Raw genomic sequence first — 19,024 nt, 5'->3', positions numbered from 1 at the left:
AGTAAAGCTGAATGTGAAAATTCCAGAGACTGTAGTCCAGATATACAATGGTATTGTGCATTTGTGTACTCTGCGATTCACAAAATCATTGGAGTTGAGACTGCAAAATGCCATTTGCAAACGTAAAATGTTTTTATGACTCGTAAACTGAGTTTTGCAACCCATGCCAAATTGAAATTCTGTAGGGATGTAAATGAGGCGTTACTTACAAATTGTGATTTAGTGGGCAATGTATCAATGGTCTGCAACCTCATATTGGCTCACAAACCATTGATGCATTACCAATAGCTCAACGGAGGTGGCTATTGATTCACAAATAGGAAGGGCTCTCCCTGAGACCCCTTTGCCTTTGTGCATTGTGTTGAAGCATTGGGGACAGGTGGCACTGGTCCAAGAGACCACTGTCTGCTCCTCTCTGATGTATGTTTTGTAAAGCTAGCACTGGTTCCTCTATGGAACAAGGAATGCATAAAAATATAATTCCATGGAATGATGGTCTGCTGATCATTTCAGCTCACCATCCACTGTGTTTGTAGGCAATCACAAATTGCAACCTGCCGTACTAATATTCATTATGCACGTCGTTCTTTGACCCAATGCATATGGTGATTTTGTAATGAAATATAACACAAAGGTTACTTTAAAAAAAATACGAATCTATTTTTTTAAAATTGTTTGCAATTTGCGGCCATATTTTGTGAACGGACTGGACTGTTAGTATGTTAGTTGATATGTTTTGGGCATTTGGTGCATGATGGATCCTGCAGTTATCCAATAACACTCCAGCTTGAATTAAACTAGGGCCAATCCGTCCTACAGTTTACTAATGTTTGAAATCAACAGTCCTTCAATGCACTGTCACACCTTGCAGCGTTTTTGTCTCGTCGTAGGCTAGATGTGTCATTTTTTCAAACGCTGTAGTGAGCAGTTTTTAATTAACCAAAGCAGCCGCAGAACTCCCTCACGGCTCGCTTGTTTGTTATGAGATTTCCCACTTAATTCACATTCCCATTGCCAAGTTGTCGTGTTCTTATTTTTAGCATATTTTGGAGAGCTTAGTAGACTGTAAGTAATCAGATGTGATGCTTCTCGGCCACATTGCAGCGCTACAAATACAAATATTGTATAACTTACTGGAAAATAGAGTAGAAGGGATCCAAAAAGCACCGTCTCCAGCAGAACAAGTCCTGAAGCTCTGATGCTCTGAAAATAAAAGCACATTCAGCTCAGTAAATATGAATGAATGTATGCACTGCAGAGAAATACTAACAGTGATCGCGATAAGATAATATGCATCCTAAACCTTATTTAAAATAAAAATTCCCTTTCTCTCAATCTAGCTACAATGTCTTACACTCCGCACAGCCCTTACTTTAAACATAGGTAATTGAGACAGGTACGACCACAGTGCAGTAAGCCACAATTTTTTGTTTTTTAAATAAATCCCTCCACCTCCAGAATACGTTACATTGTGATGCCCACCACAGAATCGCTTATGGTGTTTATCAAACCTGAACAAGAGAAACAGAGAAAATGGAAAAAGAAAGACAGACACAGAGAAAGAGACTAAGGGAGAGTGACAAAGATATAGAACGAGAAAGGTAAAAAGAGAAAAGAGATATAGAGAGACAGAAAGCAAAAAAAGAAAGGTTGAAACCATAACCCATCAAAGGAGAAAGAGTGGGTTGTCCCAACTTTGACAAGTCACTGATGGTCTCTGATTAGTGGAGAGTCCCCATACATAAAAGCGGCATCACCCCGTGCCCCTTTTCCTGATTACCTCCCATTCTTAATGCAGCTGGGGACCCACAAACTGAACCATCAGGGAGAATGTAGTAAAACATCTATAGAGCTCCAACGAAAGGAACTTTTAAGCCTCCACGCATAGACAGACCAAAGAACAGAATGACAAGAAAGCAACCATGCCAGAAATGTAATTGCACATCACCTTCTCAAACGCCAGGTGTGATACTAGGACCATTGACAACTAATGGTAAAGGCTTCAAAATGAGAGCAAACCATCAACACTTGTGACACAACAGAGTGATCTTACACCAGTCAGGACAGTCCAGACCCAGGTTAACAGAAAAAGTCCAGTGGATAGGGAAACTATTACAATGAAACGCCTAGACATTGAGCCCTAATTCTCCATATAGGTTTGACATTACCTCTTTAATTTCAATCTCAGGAGCCTCCAGGGACTCCAAGAATCCTATATCTCTACCTAATAAGCTTTACAAGTGCATAGAAACTTTCGAGAAGAAACAGATAATTTCCACTAACATAGTACATAAGAAGGTAAAAGACAGGATACTTGCTCCAGCAGCCTTAACTGCCACCAGACCTTTGCTGCTTAGTGAGATTAATTGTAACTACAATGAAAGGAAAAGCCTCCTACTCAAAAACCCACAAAAATCTTAGCCATCCATAGGATCAAGCACAAAAGCAAATAAACATATTTGAAAACATATAGCCTGCAATGTTATCATAGCCCAGGAAATCACCTCCATAAAATACCAGGTCCCGCCCTGCAGAAAATGGTTTGATAAGTCAGCATTATCAGACCTTTAAATGCGTGCAACATGCACAAAGTGGAATCCATCCTGTATGACTCAAAGCAACCATCAAGTACACAAAGTGTAAGACCAGCACACACATTCTTAATTGAAAAATAAAAGAGCAATGTGTATGACTAACTCACTTATAACCTGCAACAATTAAGAGGCATCAAATACTGTTCCCACCTTACAAATAATATCACTGTTTGCAGAAGAAATTCTAACCATACAGGAGGAGATCAAGTAACCAAAATATTGGGAAGAAGAGGAGTGAGCATGAATCAAGACATTGCAAGGAAAACTCCTCCCTTTTGCTAGCTGTGCTCCGTTAAAGAGCAAGAACATAAGAAGTAATTGTACTGAATCAGTGGACTTGGTAGACTTGGGTGCATCACATGTTCTACTTTACGTGCCCTAGAATTTTGCATGCCGGCTGATATACACTACAGACATGTCCATCCCAAACCCTAAGGGCATACTCAACAATAGCCACATGTCCTGCGCATGTTGAGACAAGGAGACCCAAAGCTTTGTGTCCTTCAAATAAACAAAAAGAATTAAATAAAGGGAAAGAACAAAGAAAACCCAGTTATAAGATGAAACTAGCAGGATGAATGTGTCCAAGGGACACACACAGAATTGGAGTTTTCAAATTCCTGGGCTGTTATATTTAGGAAAAAGACTTATATACTATACAGCAGCAGGCTGATTTACTCCAGATGTGGACATGCCTCTGTGAAATGCAAGGTTTGACAAGGAAGAGGGATAAAGGGGCAATGTTTGGTTGTCCCATCACAGAGCAGACCCAAATTTCAGTTTTATAAAAACACGCTACCTTCTTAAATTAAGGAAGGTGGTCAATTGAACGTTAGAGCAATACTTGGGTTCCTTCTCAACTCACTCTGTTTTTTGCAGTTTAGTCAATGTGTTCTTGATCCACAACAATTTGTGTCATTTGATCTTATGCCAACTGTGCCAATTGGACAGTATCACAATAGTGTGGCATCACAGTGAAATAGTGTGTTCATGCTTGGGTCTACATATGTAGTTGAAAAAAGAGTATATTCTGCATATGCACATTAACGAAGACAATTTCCATGTGTCATATTAGAAAAGCAAATGGAAATGAGATGTTTAGCAAACGCATATTGAATATGTGGAAATGTTGTTCTCGATGGTATCCCAGGGCTATGGCAATCACAGGTTCCTATGCATCCCTCGTTGAAAGAGAGATGCCATGGAATCTGCACCTTGAACACCTCCCATTCCCACTTTGAGAAGATGCAGTACAGCGAGCATCAAGAAATGTCTTGTGTCTGTACTGGAGACACTTCTCTCCACTCCATACATAAGCATAATAGTACAGATTTACATTGCTACTCACAGTCATGGTGGCAGATTTCAAATCTTATGCCCTCATTCCCAGTGGGTCATTAAATTCCCACGTGGGCAGTAACTCCTGTTACCAAACATATCGGATTTATGAGTTGTGTGATAACTATTGCAGGTCAGAACATGGCCGGTATTCACCAGAGCATGCAAATTTGTTGCAGCAAGCATCAAAATCCATGCAAAAATCACTAATATCTCACGGTAGACGGTAATTATCACATTCAGTGGAGGCCAGATGGTAATGAGGACCTTAGCATTGACATGTAAAGGCCCTGTAAATCCTGTACATGGCAGTACGGCTCTCATAGGTGACATGTATGGAGTTGGAGGGCTACTGATATCAGTATACCTTGTTGTCATGTACCCATGCTTCACTAAAGTCAAAGCTTAACAGATCAGCATGTGCCTGCTCCCAAAGTGATGGAACCAAGACCAACCTTTTTAAAACCACTCTCTTTCTCCCTCTCTCTTGTTGCAATGCTTTCAAATTCTATTTTCCTCCTAATCAAAACCATCGGAGTCTGATCCAAGGCTCAACTTGTGCAGTCAACCACTAAGTATGCCATTCAATGCGGCTAAACCTATAATGCGCAAATTAAACAATATTAGCACTAAAATGCCCTTGAAACCTTGTGTTTGCCCAGATATCTGAGCAAATTAACAAAATGTAAATACATTTCTCTGTGTGAAATTCTGTGCAGGCTCATGCACAAGATTTTTTTGCCTAGAAATAAGAAAAAACTTTCAAATGTAAATTTGAACTGGAAACACCATACTTTGTTCACACTCATTCTGTGAAAAAATGGATTGCTGAACCAATCTGGCCTTTACATTGTGCATGCAATGGGTTTGGTTTTATGGTTTTGGTCATAAAAGTTATCGACCCTCGTTACAAATTCTGGGTTAAATTCTAATCCCAGCAGTGTGATAATTATCACAACTTCTCAGATTCAGATTTTAAAGTCTTTATTTCGATAATAAAATCATAAAAGACAGCGGAATTTACACAAACAGTTGAGGCCATACATTACAAACGCCACATACTGACCAGTTTACACACAATAAAAACTATACATTAAAAATAATCCTTGTTAAACATCCCATTTATGTTTAGACGATCCGTTTATGTATACAGTTTCTTTTTAAAACATAAAATCAATAAATAAAGCCATCTTAAAATACTGTGCAATATCCAACTTTGGATTAAAACTTTTAAGTACGAATCGTATGATCAAACATTTCTAGGGGAGGAGCCAAGATGGCGACCGGAGCAGACGCTTGAGCGCCCGGCTCCGCCGGCCCTTGGCCTCGGACTATCATCCTGATTCCTATCCTCGCCGATTTTCGAGGTGCAAAGTGCGCGACGACGCGCTGACCGCGCCGCCGCTTTCCCGGAGTCTGAGCCCGCCCGGATGCCGGAGCTCTTGGTGCCTTTGTTCTCCGCGCTGGACCCCTGCTCCATTGTGGCCTTGGCCGGCCCCCTGGAAGCTCCGCAGTCACTGGACCCCCGGCGCAAATCTGAGCCCCGCGGCCCCGATCCCGCCTCACACCACGGACTGTCGCCAGACGAGCCGGGGGAGAGACGCCCGGACACCTCCTTCACCTTTCACCTGACGGGCTGGAGCTATAGGGTAAGCCCCGGTGTGGCGGGTCTCCCGCCCCGCTCTGTGGCCCGCGCTGTGGAAGGCTGCAGACCCCCTTCTTCTATTGCCTAGTCGGCTGCAAAGAGAGTCCGAGGGAGGGGAAGCGACTGTTGGCTTTCACCTGTTGCGGCGCAGACCTGCGGGGAATTGCCTCCTTGTTACGATCCCCCCCCTGGCCACTGTACCGTTCAGCGGTAAAACATGGCGTTGATTGCCTGCTCGCTGCTGGGGGGTGATGCTCCGGTCTCGCCCGCTGCCCGCTTCGCCCTCCCTCTACCAGACTCCAGCTCCACAGTGCCGTCCCGGATTGCTGCCGATGTGGGGGCGCAGCTTCCGCTGACATGCGGCTCCGTTCTGGCTGCCCTGCGGGACTTTCGTCTGCAATTGTGTGATGGCTTGCAAACGCTGAGTGAGCGGTTCGACTCCATACTGTCGGCTGCGGGTCGTGAGCGCCCCGTTTGTTCTCAACAAGACGTGGGTCTGCCAGTGCTTCTGTCCTCTTGCGGGGACGCAACGACTGGGTATAACCGTGCTACACTGGTGTCTGCATCTGGCTTTCCCGGCACCCAGGATCAATCGATCTCCTGCTCAATTGTGGACACTTTGTTTCCCCGTTCATTGCTGCCTGCTTTGTTGTTGCCTGCCTCACCGCACACGCAAGAGTATCCAGCTGAGCGACACCTGACGTCCTCGAGGAACCGTTAACGGTGGCCTACGGCTTCTTTTATGTGGAACTCCTGTACTTTACAGGCCAGGTCTGGATTTTATATGGTGCACAAGGGGACCTCAATAGATGATCGGCGGCCATTTTGTGACTCTACTTCTCCATCTTCTCCCCAGCGGCCATATTGTCTTTGTCTGCACGGGCTGCGGGGCCTTCATGTGGGGGCTAGTCTAATCTTACGCCCGCGATCGGGCCAGGGCTAGATTGATTTCTATCACCATGGTTTCACGGATGGGCTGGACTGGGACTGGAACTGTCTGCATATGTTGTGCGCACTCGTCGCGAATTGTCTGCCTTCATTATATTGTTGTGACACGTTATCTTCACACGACCGCCTTTGTGTGTAGTGGGTTCTCAGTGTGTGGAGACGTAGTTGGCCGGTGGCTTCGGGCGCTCCGAGGTTACGTGGGCTCCTCCCCGCTTTCTTCTTTGTTTTCTTATTTTCTTTCCTTTATTCCTACTTTCTCTCTTGTCTATATTTCGGGTTCATTGGGCGACAGGCACTATGCTGGGGGGGGGGGCAGGCCGTAGCCTCCGCATTGGTGTAGGGTGGGGGGGTAATTTACTGTTTCTTTTTAGTTCTATGGGCCTTTTTCTTCTATGTCTCTGCGCTCTCCTTGTTTCCGATTCGGGGTCCGGGTGTGGGGTGGATTGAGTGGGGGCGGCTTTGGAGGGGTGCGTATTTACTCATGTGACTATCCTGTTATATAACTGCATCGCCTCACTGTCTGAGATTTTCTATGGCCGTTTTTAATGATGCTGCTGCTCTCCCGTGTGATGAAGCCATCTTGCGGACTCGAATCTCCTTGGTTCTATCCTCTAGTGACTTTTTCCTCGATAAAATTATTTTGAAAACCTTAAAATTAACCTTCACTTCTCCTTCCCCTGGTGTCAAGGATATCTCCAGTGTATAACTCCTGAATCGTTGCTAATCTTGACCATTGATGCACAGGGGATGTAATGTTTGTCTCAGTGCTTAACCGTTTTGTGGCCGGCCTGATGGTTGTAGGCCCGTATTTGTTCTTTTAATATGCACAAATAAAGGTTTAAAAAAAAAAAAAAAAAAAAAAACATTTCTAGCTATTTATGGGCTCTAATGATCCAAACCCAGCCCAAGAATTTCGCTGTGCTCACCACAAACAACTCTGAAGTATTGGTCTTTAGTGCCCGAATCGCCTCAGCGGACCTACCACAAGTAAGGCGTTGAAACAGAGGTTTTAACCATTTTTTACGAGGGTCGTGGTACTTGGGGCAGGCAAATAAAAGGTGGCCCTCTGACTCCTTGTCACAACTTCTCAATTTTGCTAGGTAGATTCCTACATTCCAATACTGGCAGAACTATTTGGGGAAAAGGCTCAGAAAAAAGGCAGAACATGCAGAATTTGGTGTGTTAAAACGGAATCTGCATGTTTTGCCTACTTTTTCATGTTGAACACTACAAATAGGAGGTCAGTCTACCTGGTATTGACATTTCTTGAATGAGGGGTAAGTAGCTCATCCTCGGATGCCCAACTTGTAATGAAGGTCATAGGTGGTACATTTTCACAAGTTTAAAACCAAACCGAATATGTATTCTAAATAGTATTGTTGCAGGACGCGGCAATTAGGAAACCATTGCGGACTTCCTACCCTTCAATTAATTTGATTTTATGTATTACACAGTTGTATCAATACTCTCCATAAGAAAACATCTACAGTATTAATATATGAAGTTGTTAAAATTATTATAATAATCGAAGGAAAATGCTGGTAAGGTAGAGGGAGAAGGGGAACATGACATATGTTTTTTGAGAGAAGATGAAAGACAGACAAAAAGAAAGATATAAAAAATAACAGAATAGCAGAAGCTTCCAATGCTTAGGAAAGTGGACTAAGAAAGACTAAGATACAACAAGACTGACCCCTCAGTTGAGGCACAAGAAAATGCAAAAGAGAAAGAATTTTGAACGGAAAAAGGAAAAGACACAAAATTGTACGTGGAGATGAAAAGATTAGAGAACGAATTGAAAGTATATGAAAAAGGATGGGCAGGTCACTCACTATTGTCCACTTTGGAGCTGCAGATTGACACAGATGAAATAGTTAGATTTCAATTTGTCGGGCTATTTACTGTCCTCCTTTTTGTTAACCAGAAGACTATTTAAAAACTTTGGGAAACAGCCCATATCTGGCACATCAGGCTAGCAGGACAATATCTGATTTTCCACAAGCCTCGATCCCATTCAAAACAGTAACTGAGTGCTAGAGCTGATGGTTCCAAAAGAGCCCTACCAAAAACCTCCAAAGCGCCAAGAAACCACATTCCAACATATTAGACAAAGAGAGGCCTAACAGTATATCAACTGAGGCACTCCCAGAGCTGTGCGGTGAGGACTATGCCTTGGTGACTCATCTAGAAGATATTTCCACCCAACATGTCTCAGTCTGGGTATAAAAAAAGACACTCTGTCCTTCATCTTCCTGCTCTGAGATTTTACTATGCAAGCTGCCATCGATTTGACTGAAATGATTCGGCATTGTGGAGTATTGTTTGATTGCACATATTAGACAAGTGATTTGGACACTCCACACCTCTTCAACTGTAGTACCCGAACAACAAATGAGAGATACCACCATGAATATGTACGATATTTATGAACATTATTTACTTTTAATTTGATGATGTAAGTTCTGGACAGTTAGTGCCTCTAGGAGTAGTAGAACACAGTACAGTAGAGTGGAGTGGTTCACTCAGTTCACACACTGTAGGGAGAAGTCTTGGCCTTCAACACCTACTGCTAAGACCGGTTTAGATTCTCCTCGAAATGGATGATTCCTGTAATTTACACATCAGCTCTTATTTTGTCTGCACTCAGGTTGTGGACAAAATCTGAGTAAAGCAAGGCCATTTCTGCCATCGATTGTGAGAATACATATTATTCTGTGTTTAGTGTGCTCTTAATAGAAAATTGAATAGCTTTACAAAATATTTCCTGCACTGTACATATCTTAATTGTTTGACGTCATTGGAAATAAGACAAATGGGTTGACTTAGATTTTGGTGGAGCAGCATCCACACATAAATCATTTAGAGTTGAGGGAAGTAATGAGGTATCCAAAGACAGAACACCAACAGGCTCAGCCTTTGGAAACCTATGACCAAGAGGCCCATCAGTCTCAGGGCCATCAATGTGTCACAGAGCCACTACATTTAAGGAGGTCATCCATCACATTTCTTTTATCTGCCAGGGATTGCCACGGATCTGGGCAGGAAAAATGATCAATTGACCACACAAGCAGGTAGGAAACCCACTGCATGTTAGGCTCATCGAGTGTGTGTATTAAAGAAACAAATACCCGCTTTGGAATGTGTTTCTGTAATAAAAGAAATGCCATTTCCTGATGGTAGCCAACATTATACGCTTGACAAAAGTGCTCCTTTGGTGAAGGTGGAAGCACTTTCACGAAAATAATCACAAAAAGCAATTAGGGTTCTCCATTTATAGACATTGGTTTTGTGCTAGTTGGGTGGAGCTCTTTTGCACTCGGGTGTTTGTTAATATTGCACCATGCTCTAAATTAACCTCAAACATGTATTGATTTCTTCAGCCTATATTTGTATAACAAGAAAACAATTTGCACACCATGATGTAGGTCCCACTCATATAGAGAGCTCCCTGTTTTGGTTAGTTGAACATTTCAAAGATACAGCTTAGACAAAACGTTTGAAATTAATGTTAAGAAAACCAAGGTTAGGCTTTAAGGAAACACCCACTATGGAAGATCCATTCTAAACTAGAGAATAGAGCTCTGTGGAAATGATTTGCTACAACTCCTTGGTAGTGTGCTATATGTGCAGCCTAATCTAGAGCCCTCAGATTGTAAACAGCCAACTTGAATTATGGCAATAGTGCAATAATGAAATTCATTAAGAATCTGGAGGTCACCATATTTAGGCTGTAATAAGGCCATCAAATCAGAGCTCCAACTGATATTACATTTGCAATCTATTATTCAGGACATAGTAAAGCATCACAAAAATGCGGAAGACAGGAAACCACTTTTTATTTACTACATTTGTGATCTAAAACATACATCATTAGGGTGCTTAAGATTGTACTTGGATGATAATCCTATATTGAATTTCTATTTTCATCATTTGTAAAGCATATGGTGACCCAGAGGCATCCCAGCACTGAGTAAGAGGCACCATCATGAATGAACGTGAAGATCACCTTAAAGAATGAATTATTTAAGCCGATTATTGATCGCATTCCTGAAGCATAGCTAATTTTCTGTTGCCCGAATGGTCAATGGCAAAGAGTTCCAAAGTTTTGCTACATTAAAGCTGAAGGAATGACACGAGGTCAGGTGTAAATTTGAAGACTGAAATGATCTATTTGGAGTGTACGAGGTAACAAATTGATGTAGGATAGGTGCCTCATGGCCTTGCAGAGCCCGGTGAGCAAAGCACAATGATTGAAGTTCCACTCTTTGGGCAATCGGAAGCCAGTGAAGGTCTCTCAGGCCCTGCCTAACTATCTGATCTAAGAAGTCCAAGCAATGTGAGTGCGGATGCATTCTGCACAACCTGCAGTTTCCTTTTGGAGATCCCAGGTATAAGGAGTTACCTCAGTTCGAGAGAGACAGGAGAAGGGCTTGAACCACCACTTGTCTCAAGGTCTGAGGGAGGAAGGGTAAATCTTGTTTAGCAACCATATCATTCCAAAGCAACAGGCCACAATTTATGTTGCCTGGGCTTCCATGGTCAAGGTGTCTTCCAGCCACATCCCTAAGTTTATAAAGGCTGGTAGGCCAGTCCAGACCTTGTTGAATGCTGGAATTATTGTTAGGAATCTCAACAATCATTAATTCTGTTGTTGATCCATTGAGCTTCAAGCAAGACCTATTCATCCAGTTGGCTAACTGCTCAGACAGGGTCCAAGATTAGATGTTAAAGTATCAGAGTCTGGGGCTAAAGAGAACACCAGCTGGGTGTTGTCTGCATATGAGACTACAGAGATCACAAAAGGAGCCACAATATCTGCAAAGGTTGAAGGTATATATTGAACAGTGTTAGGCTCCAGGGCTTTCCCTGTGATACCAGCCCTATCAACTCTATCTAACAATATAGAGTGGTCAACAGTATCGCAGGCCGCACTAAGATCAAGGAGCACAATAGCTGCAGTTGGCCCTGATCCATTCTGGTTTTGCCTCTTCCACCACCATCAGTAGAGCGGTCTCTGTGCTATATTTGGGATGAAAGCCAGTTTTTGTATGATTTAAGATTGAACTGGCTTCCAGAATGTTCAACAGACATCTATTCACAAACGTTTCTCTCACTTTGCTTAGACTTGGTAGGAGGGAGATTGGACAGAAATTATCCAGGCAGGATTGGTCAATATTAGTTTTCTTTAAGCCAGCTCTGATGATCGCTTGCTTCCATGGTAAAGGCACTATGCTTGTTTCCAGGGAAAAATTGACCAATTCTAACAAACTAGGAAAGATAATCTCCAGCTCAAGTGTGAGAATTCCCATCGGTCCCGGGTTAAAAGGGGATCCAGACTTAATTTTCTCAAAAGACACAAACTCCCCCAGGGAGAAGTGGGGTGGAATTTGGAGAAGGTAGGCAAACATTCATTCTCACTAACTTTTAGTAGGATAGACTTATTAGTTTCATTTGCCTTTTGGAAGGATTCATAGATGTTCAAAATTTTGGAGTTAAAGTGATCAGCCAGAGCATTACACCTATCTATTGATGGTTCAGACACCTGTACATTCCTGACAGGCCCCAGCAGGGACTTTGTGATTCTGAACATCTCTGTGGGGGAGTTTGTTGCATTGTTAATCTTAGTTTCAAAGAAGAAAGCCTGGGATCGTCAGATTTCCGTGTGGTAGGTGCTTACTTTCTCCCTATACAGAGTGTTTTTCTTTTCATCGTAATCCTTCCTTCATGATCTTTCTGCAATGTTGCAATCTTTTTTTAGAGTTCTAAGTTGAGAAGAATTCCATGGGGCTGATTTATTTTTAGGTTTTTGGTTCATGGTTTTCTTGCGAATAGTTTGGTCCAAAGATACAGCCAACCATTCCGCAATCATATTATTCACAATTTGAGGGCCTGAGTCTAGACAAGGTGAGGACGTACTTAGAATGCCTCTCCAACTATCCCGAATTAGCTTAGACCATAGTCGGTCTTTAACTCCCTTACATCTCTGGAGAGGAGTAAGTCCAGGTATCTTGAGGATTATAGGGATTAAATAATGATCTGTCCAAGCAAGTCGTACAGGGTCCAAGACCTATAACAAGGGACTGTTAGTAAATATAGGATCCAGAAGATGGCCTCCTATATGCATTAGACCAAGGACCATTTGATCCAATTGGACCGCTGCTAGATCACACCTGAAGATTGCTGCTCGGGTATCACTAACTTCCTCAAATGCAGGTTGAAATCCTCCAGTATGGTAAAATGGCTATGCTTAGTGGCCAAATATAGATAGTTTCTGGAAAAGATTGAATAAATTGACCAGAAGGGCCTGGGGGTTGATAGACTAACACTCCTGCAAATGTTGATGTAGAAGACATTGAAATGGCGAACTCAGGGATTGCAGAGGAGTCAGTTAAGACTAGACCTCAAAATGATGGCCAAATGTCCACCTTTTTTATATTCTCTATCCTTATGTATTATGTGGTAGTTTGAGAGAAGAGCTTGAACAATGTCAGGACGCAATTCCACATGAAGTGAAGTCTCTGTATGGAAGAGCACATCTGGCTTAGCATCTTGCAAAAAAGAATAGATGTCCAGCTTCTGGCATGGGAAAGACCTGCAATTTACCAAATACATATTCCCTCCCAGCTTGGGTAAGGATTTCCTGGCAGGAGCGTCAGCAGACAGATTGTAGTCACAGTGCTTAAAGGTTTTGTCCTCCTCAAGCAGATCCATTGCATGACTGCAGCCATCACTGAGCGGTCCTCTTAGCCTAATCAGCGAGTCTCTGGGATAGGTTCTTCTGTTGGGGATTGATGAGGCAGGGTCCTTGGACCCTGGTCTCGTTCTGGTGTGGACGGGGCCGATGAGCTTCCCTTTGCACGCCTTTGGGATCTTGATGACCCACTATTTTTTTATCGACTACCTAGTCAACCACTAGAACGCTAACCTGTATTATCAAATCTATGGTATGGTTGACTATATTGTAAACAAAGTGCAGTGCAGTCCCTCTACAGCAGGAAACAATTCCCTTGCCCAAATGCCCCAAAACAATTCCCCAACGAGCAAAGTTATAAAAAATAAAAAAATTAGCACTCTAAAAAGCTTTGTTGCACAGTACAATTATATTTTGAAAACAGCATTTTAAATTGAAAAACAAAACGGGCTATTACACAACTGCCTCACGGTGAAGCCTCTTACCCACTACGCGCCCACTACACCACGATCTTTTTATCCCTACAAAGCCAACTGCAGCCATCATTGAGATCTCCTCTTAACTTAATCAGCGAGTCCCTGGGATGGGTTCTTCTGTTGGGGATTGATGAGGCAGGGGTCCTGGATACTGTAACCACGAACAATCCCTCATAATATCTTGTAACAAAACAAGACTGATCGGTGAAAGATTGCATTGTGTTTAAGGATAAACTGGTAATCCTGGAGAAACTCCACTCATCAGTAGTGCCAGTGGATACAGATTACCATTAGGGTGTGGCCCTCCCAACCACTCTGCGGTTGCAATAATGTGGAAACACCCAAACACCTTTTGTAGTATGCTCTCTCTATGCTTCCTTCAACTCAAGTTAGAATTATTGCTGAAATCTACAATCTATGTCGAGAAACTGGGGTGAATGCTGCGCAGGTGTCTGTGTTTTCAGTGCTTGTCTTTAAAATGCACAGGTGGATTCTCATACCTGTTCCCAATCGCCCCATGATGTACATGGAAACCATATTTCCATTTAAAAATATACAATTCCTGCTTCTATTCAGTTTTTTCTCTAACACAGCTATCAGTGCATAAATGAAAAATTGTAATTGTTTACAGCAAAGCACCGGTGTGCGATTTTATATTTAAAAGAAACACACGCCTGGAACACAGTCCCAAAAGAATATCCGTTTTACACCAAGCTCCAGTGTTTGATCCCTGATGGGAATTATCTTCTCTGCATGGTATCAGAGCGAAGCGCCCATTCTCTTCCTCCTGGGACTTATTCAGTACCTTTAATAAAGGAGCCCAGCTGTCTCTGGACATTTGTCACGGCTCCCACAGGTGAGCAAAACAAAGCATTTTATTAGTCTCAAAGCTTATTCTTAATATCAGCACGCTTCCTTCCTTTAATCCATAAAATGCTGTCAAGGTATATCACCTTGAAATGCCTTTCCTGGTTGCCAAAGGTGCATGCTCCCCACTGACAGGCACTTGGCGCTCAGATGTATGGGCTCTTTTGAAGCAAACTATGAAGCTCATAAAAAGAATAACAAGACAGCAGGAGCAGACGAATGTGCACTTCTCAACAAGCTCCTGGCTCTAAAAATAGACTGATGCTTTTTCTTCCCCTCAGACACTTTCCAAGTGTGACTTTCAGGAATTCGATTCCCTGAAAAATATTTGCTCGCCTTTAACTTTGATCGCCTAATTAAGATTTTTTTTCCTGCTTATTACCCAGAATTATGCTCTAACAATAAGCGAAATTCCTGTTGTGTTTGCTCAGCCTCAAAAAATAAATGTGTGTTTTTTTCCAAAGATTAGGGGAGGCTGATTATAGTATGTCATTTATCTCCCAAAGACGTTCATCTTCAATAAATCCAAATATTTGTGTTAATAGGAGACCAAAAAGTAAGCTGATACATGGCAGGGCCTGACGGATAGCTCACCATGTTCGCAAACCTCGTCATTCAAGGCGGAACCTGACCAGACTGATGTAGCGCTTAAAAGATTGAAAATTGTTGGGGTGCGTTATATTCATTGTTAGTCGGCACCCGCATATAATCTAATGTACTCAGGTATTATGTGTGCGAAATGTATTAAGAGATGTATAAGCTGTATCGATTTAATTTAGAAGTGTTAGCAATGTACCATGCTGCTGTGAATAGGTTTAGAGAAATGCATAGAATTTAGTTTACTTGAACACAATGTGATGTTAAAATGTGTAGCCTAGAATACGTGCATGTAGACTGTTTAGTTTAACCATACATGAAAAGAAAGACGTAAATGTCAATACTGTGATTTAGACATGCTTGTGTAACCGAAGTAGTGGCCAGAACTCACATATATCGTTGAGGCGAAAGGCCTGTTATTTTCTTATGTTAGCCGAGGGCAATAGGCCAAAAGGGATTTATTCCAGTAGAGGTTTTAGGCTGTAGTAAATTGCAAAGTTAAAAGATGCGAAGTATGTCTGCTTTGCATGATCTCACCCCAGGTGCAAGGACAGTTGCTCGTTAGTAGAGAAGTTCTTTGTTCACGAATTGACTTATGTAGTTAAAGCCAGACATGGGAGTGCATTGGAATGTGCCAATCGTAACTCCTAGTGCGGACGGTGTCTGGGACTCAAGGCCAAGCTGATGGACGATGGAACTGGACAGCGCTCTGTGGAAAATTACTGAAAGACGACCCGGAGGAAGAGGAGGTGCAAAAGGGCGTGTTCTGGGATTTGGGGTTCTGTATTAGGCAAAGCGCCCCGAGAGTGGAGGCAGAGCAGAGCAGCCCAGAGCCGAGAAGAGTTAGGCGAGGAGCTAGAGGGGGCAATTTTAGATCAAGATCTCTAAGTGAAGACTTCTTAGGAGGTTTCACTCTGACACCTTTTTCTCGATTGAGGGTCTCTAGGGATTGCTAAGTAGGGATGTCATCTAGTATAGAGTAGGGACAGAGATGGTATGGTTCAGTGTCCCTAATATCGACATTGGCTTGGTAGTTTTCTACCTCATGCTTTTAGAAATTGTGCTTTTAGGTATTTTTAGTCGTATGCGGATTCTTCGTAGAGTAGCATTTGTGTTAGTGCCTATGTACTTGTTGTGCCTCGTATTGAGGAGTTTGTATCTTCAAATCTTTATGCTGATAATAAAAGCCAGAGAGCCAAGAGATTAAGTCTCGAGTCCTTGATTATGACAAATTGCGGACAGCATTTCCTGATAATTGTGTTTATTCCCTCCACGCTATTGGGCAAGTAAAAAGTTCCATCCGACCAGAGTGGGTTCTAGTAGATAATTGCCAGATACTAAAATGGGCCGGAGCAAGACTGTAGGGAATGATAGCTGCTGAATCTTAGAACCCCATTCACAAAGGCAAATTTACACATTTAGATTTACTCACTCGCAAATTTACTCTTGTAATTAGGTGTAAATCTACACTTTTGATGTATTGAAGTATTCACCATTTTAAAGTGTAGATTGATGCCCGAGTGTAGACTACATGTCTCCACCCCTAAAGCCCGGGGTGGAGGCATCTATGAATACATTTACAAATATGAAGGTACTACTAGTAAATTTCACAGGTAGGCGGAGATCTCAGCTGCCAGGGTAGACATCTGTCTATAGTAAAGTATGGGGAAAAGTAATCAAGTTTACTGTTCTTAAAAAAAAGTAAAAAATATTTTAATGGTGTGAGGAAGTGCCTTTTTTGTTTGGTCACTCACAATTTTCATGGACTGATGCTACTGTTTTTTTAACTCTGCACACTGAGGCACTGCTGTCCAGTCTCCAGTGTGTGTGTGCTCTGACCTCTAACTCATGACAGAATTGTCTTACCTCTCATTGATGTATTTATCTTTCCGTTGAGACTAGTCACTTCTGTGATGTCTGAAATGATTAGAAGCAAAGTAAAAATGTAGCCAATAGTACTATTACTTGAATATGTTAAGAATATTTAATTTGCTGTTCCTCGCCTGGGAGCGATAGCCATTTTACCAACCAACAGACGGACTGCTATGAGTTGGTGCGGGAAGAACACCCTGCACAAAACAGATTGGTTCACAGACTTAAAATTATGTAACAAAAGGTGAGAGACATTTGCCACCCTTCAACCTCTGACTTCCAGACCCAGAGACATTTGGGGCCTGTTGCAGAAGTAACTTACTTTTCAATAACTTTATTTCGGCCACTAGGGCCATCAAAGTGCAAGTAGCAATAAAACAAATATTATACATTTATAGTTAAAAGTTTTAGATTTCCCAAGTTCATATGTTAGAACAATAATAATCCGCTGGACACACAGGAGTTAAAAATTTAGCAGAGAAGTAAAAAGCTTTGCGATACAATCTTCAGCCCATTAAAAGAAAATAAAAGCAGCTACCTGGGGAGGGCTGCGCTCTAAAATGGTTACAAAACTAAAAATATGAGACTAGAGCAGTGAACCCAAAGCATGGATAGAGTTAATAAACCAGTACATTTCTACTTCCCCAAAGATACTACTTTAAGATAGCTCGTCGGGTATGCCACATACAATTTAAAAATCGGGATACAGCAAAGACTGTTGGTGGATGGGTGTCGTACTTTAAAACTCTGTAAGCCTCTGCACAGCGCAGAAAGCCCAGGTGCTTACAAAGTTGGATTAGCCAACGCTTTCGTGGCGACCGATAGGCTGGGCAGAGGAACAGGACGTGTATTTCAGACTCCACCTTATAATTACATGCAGGACAATCCGCCTTTTGGTCTTTAGCCCATTTGCTGGTAATCGCTAGTAATGGGAGGGTCCCTAATCTAAATTGCACATACAATTTCCTAGCCAAAGGGGATTGAATAGAATCCAGAAAATGTTCCTTGCTGTATGTGTTTTTAACAGACAAAAACTCTGCTGTCAGGCGACCACGTGTGGCACTTTCTTCTAAAGACATTAAGTTAAATTGTCTGTAGAATTTAACTAGTTCTAGCCTAGAAATCATTGCACATGATACTTTGGGAATTCTCCAGAGGCCCGGCTTGCCTAATTTAACCCCTTGCATGCCCGCCCCTTTCCCCGCCCAGTGCCGCGCTTTGCATTAGCGGGCGGAGTTCATGACGAGCTGGACTCGTCATGGGCACAGCGCCACCGCAGCCCATGACGAGTCCAGCTCGTCATGGGCACTGAAGGGGTTAAAGGCAAGATTCCTTATATTGCAAAGCCAGGGGATTTTTGGGGGGAAACAGATGGTCAGGAGCTCATTTAACTCAGCCCTATAGACGGACAACTCTGGGGTCACCCATAGCCTCTTCCAGAATGTTAGGGGTCTCAGGGGGTAAGAAGTAATTTACTCAAACTAAAGATTAAAATGACGCACAATCCACAGAAATGTCCTGTTCTACAGGGATTATTTTTTAGGGAGGCGGTTTGGGATACTGCATTCACCAACTAAATGCTACCTTCCAGATTTCTGTGGCTGGACTATGAACAGCTGACGCTTGGTTATCAGTGTACTCCTCCCTTTCAGCCCTCATTGTTATTGTGAGTTATATGGCTTAAAACAGAGACAGACTTAGTCCGCAAGTGAGAAAATGTGAAGGAGCACTTTATTTCTTTTATAATATGTTTGTGTTGTACTTGTGGTGCTATGACAAACGTATTACTAAAAAAACTTTACAATAAAAAAAAAAACTTTAAACCCAATGGAAGAAAAAAGTTAAATATCACCTGTAGATTGCAGGTCCGATTTACTAGGTTTACAAAGAAATCATGGCGCAAGGCCTACTTGTGTAGCCTGACTGCTGCATCTTTTCACCCTGCAAGTGAACCTGCCAAAATATCCCATTTTGACAGGAAAGGACCCTTCTTTTA

General features: G+C 42.3%; 1 protein-coding gene across 1 annotated transcript in view; it reads right to left on the bottom strand.

The window, feature by feature from the left end:
• The window catches only part of GPR158 (G protein-coupled receptor 158), a 1,311,614-nt gene that overhangs the window by 655,513 nt on the left and 637,077 nt on the right, over positions 1–19,024 (bottom strand). The window contains exon 5 of the mRNA XM_085631696.1: positions 1,135–1,203. Coding sequence (XP_085487822.1) covers positions 1,135–1,203 — 69 coding nt within the window. The remainder of the gene's footprint in view (positions 1–1,134; positions 1,204–19,024) is intronic.

This window comes from Triturus cristatus, chromosome 10, assembly GCF_964204655.1.
Source record: "Triturus cristatus chromosome 10, aTriCri1.1, whole genome shotgun sequence".
In the NCBI taxonomy this organism is placed as follows: domain Eukaryota; kingdom Metazoa; phylum Chordata; class Amphibia; order Caudata; family Salamandridae; genus Triturus; species Triturus cristatus.
The sequence above is the reverse complement of the archived record's forward strand: the minus strand, read 5'-3'. Positions and strand labels throughout refer to the sequence as shown.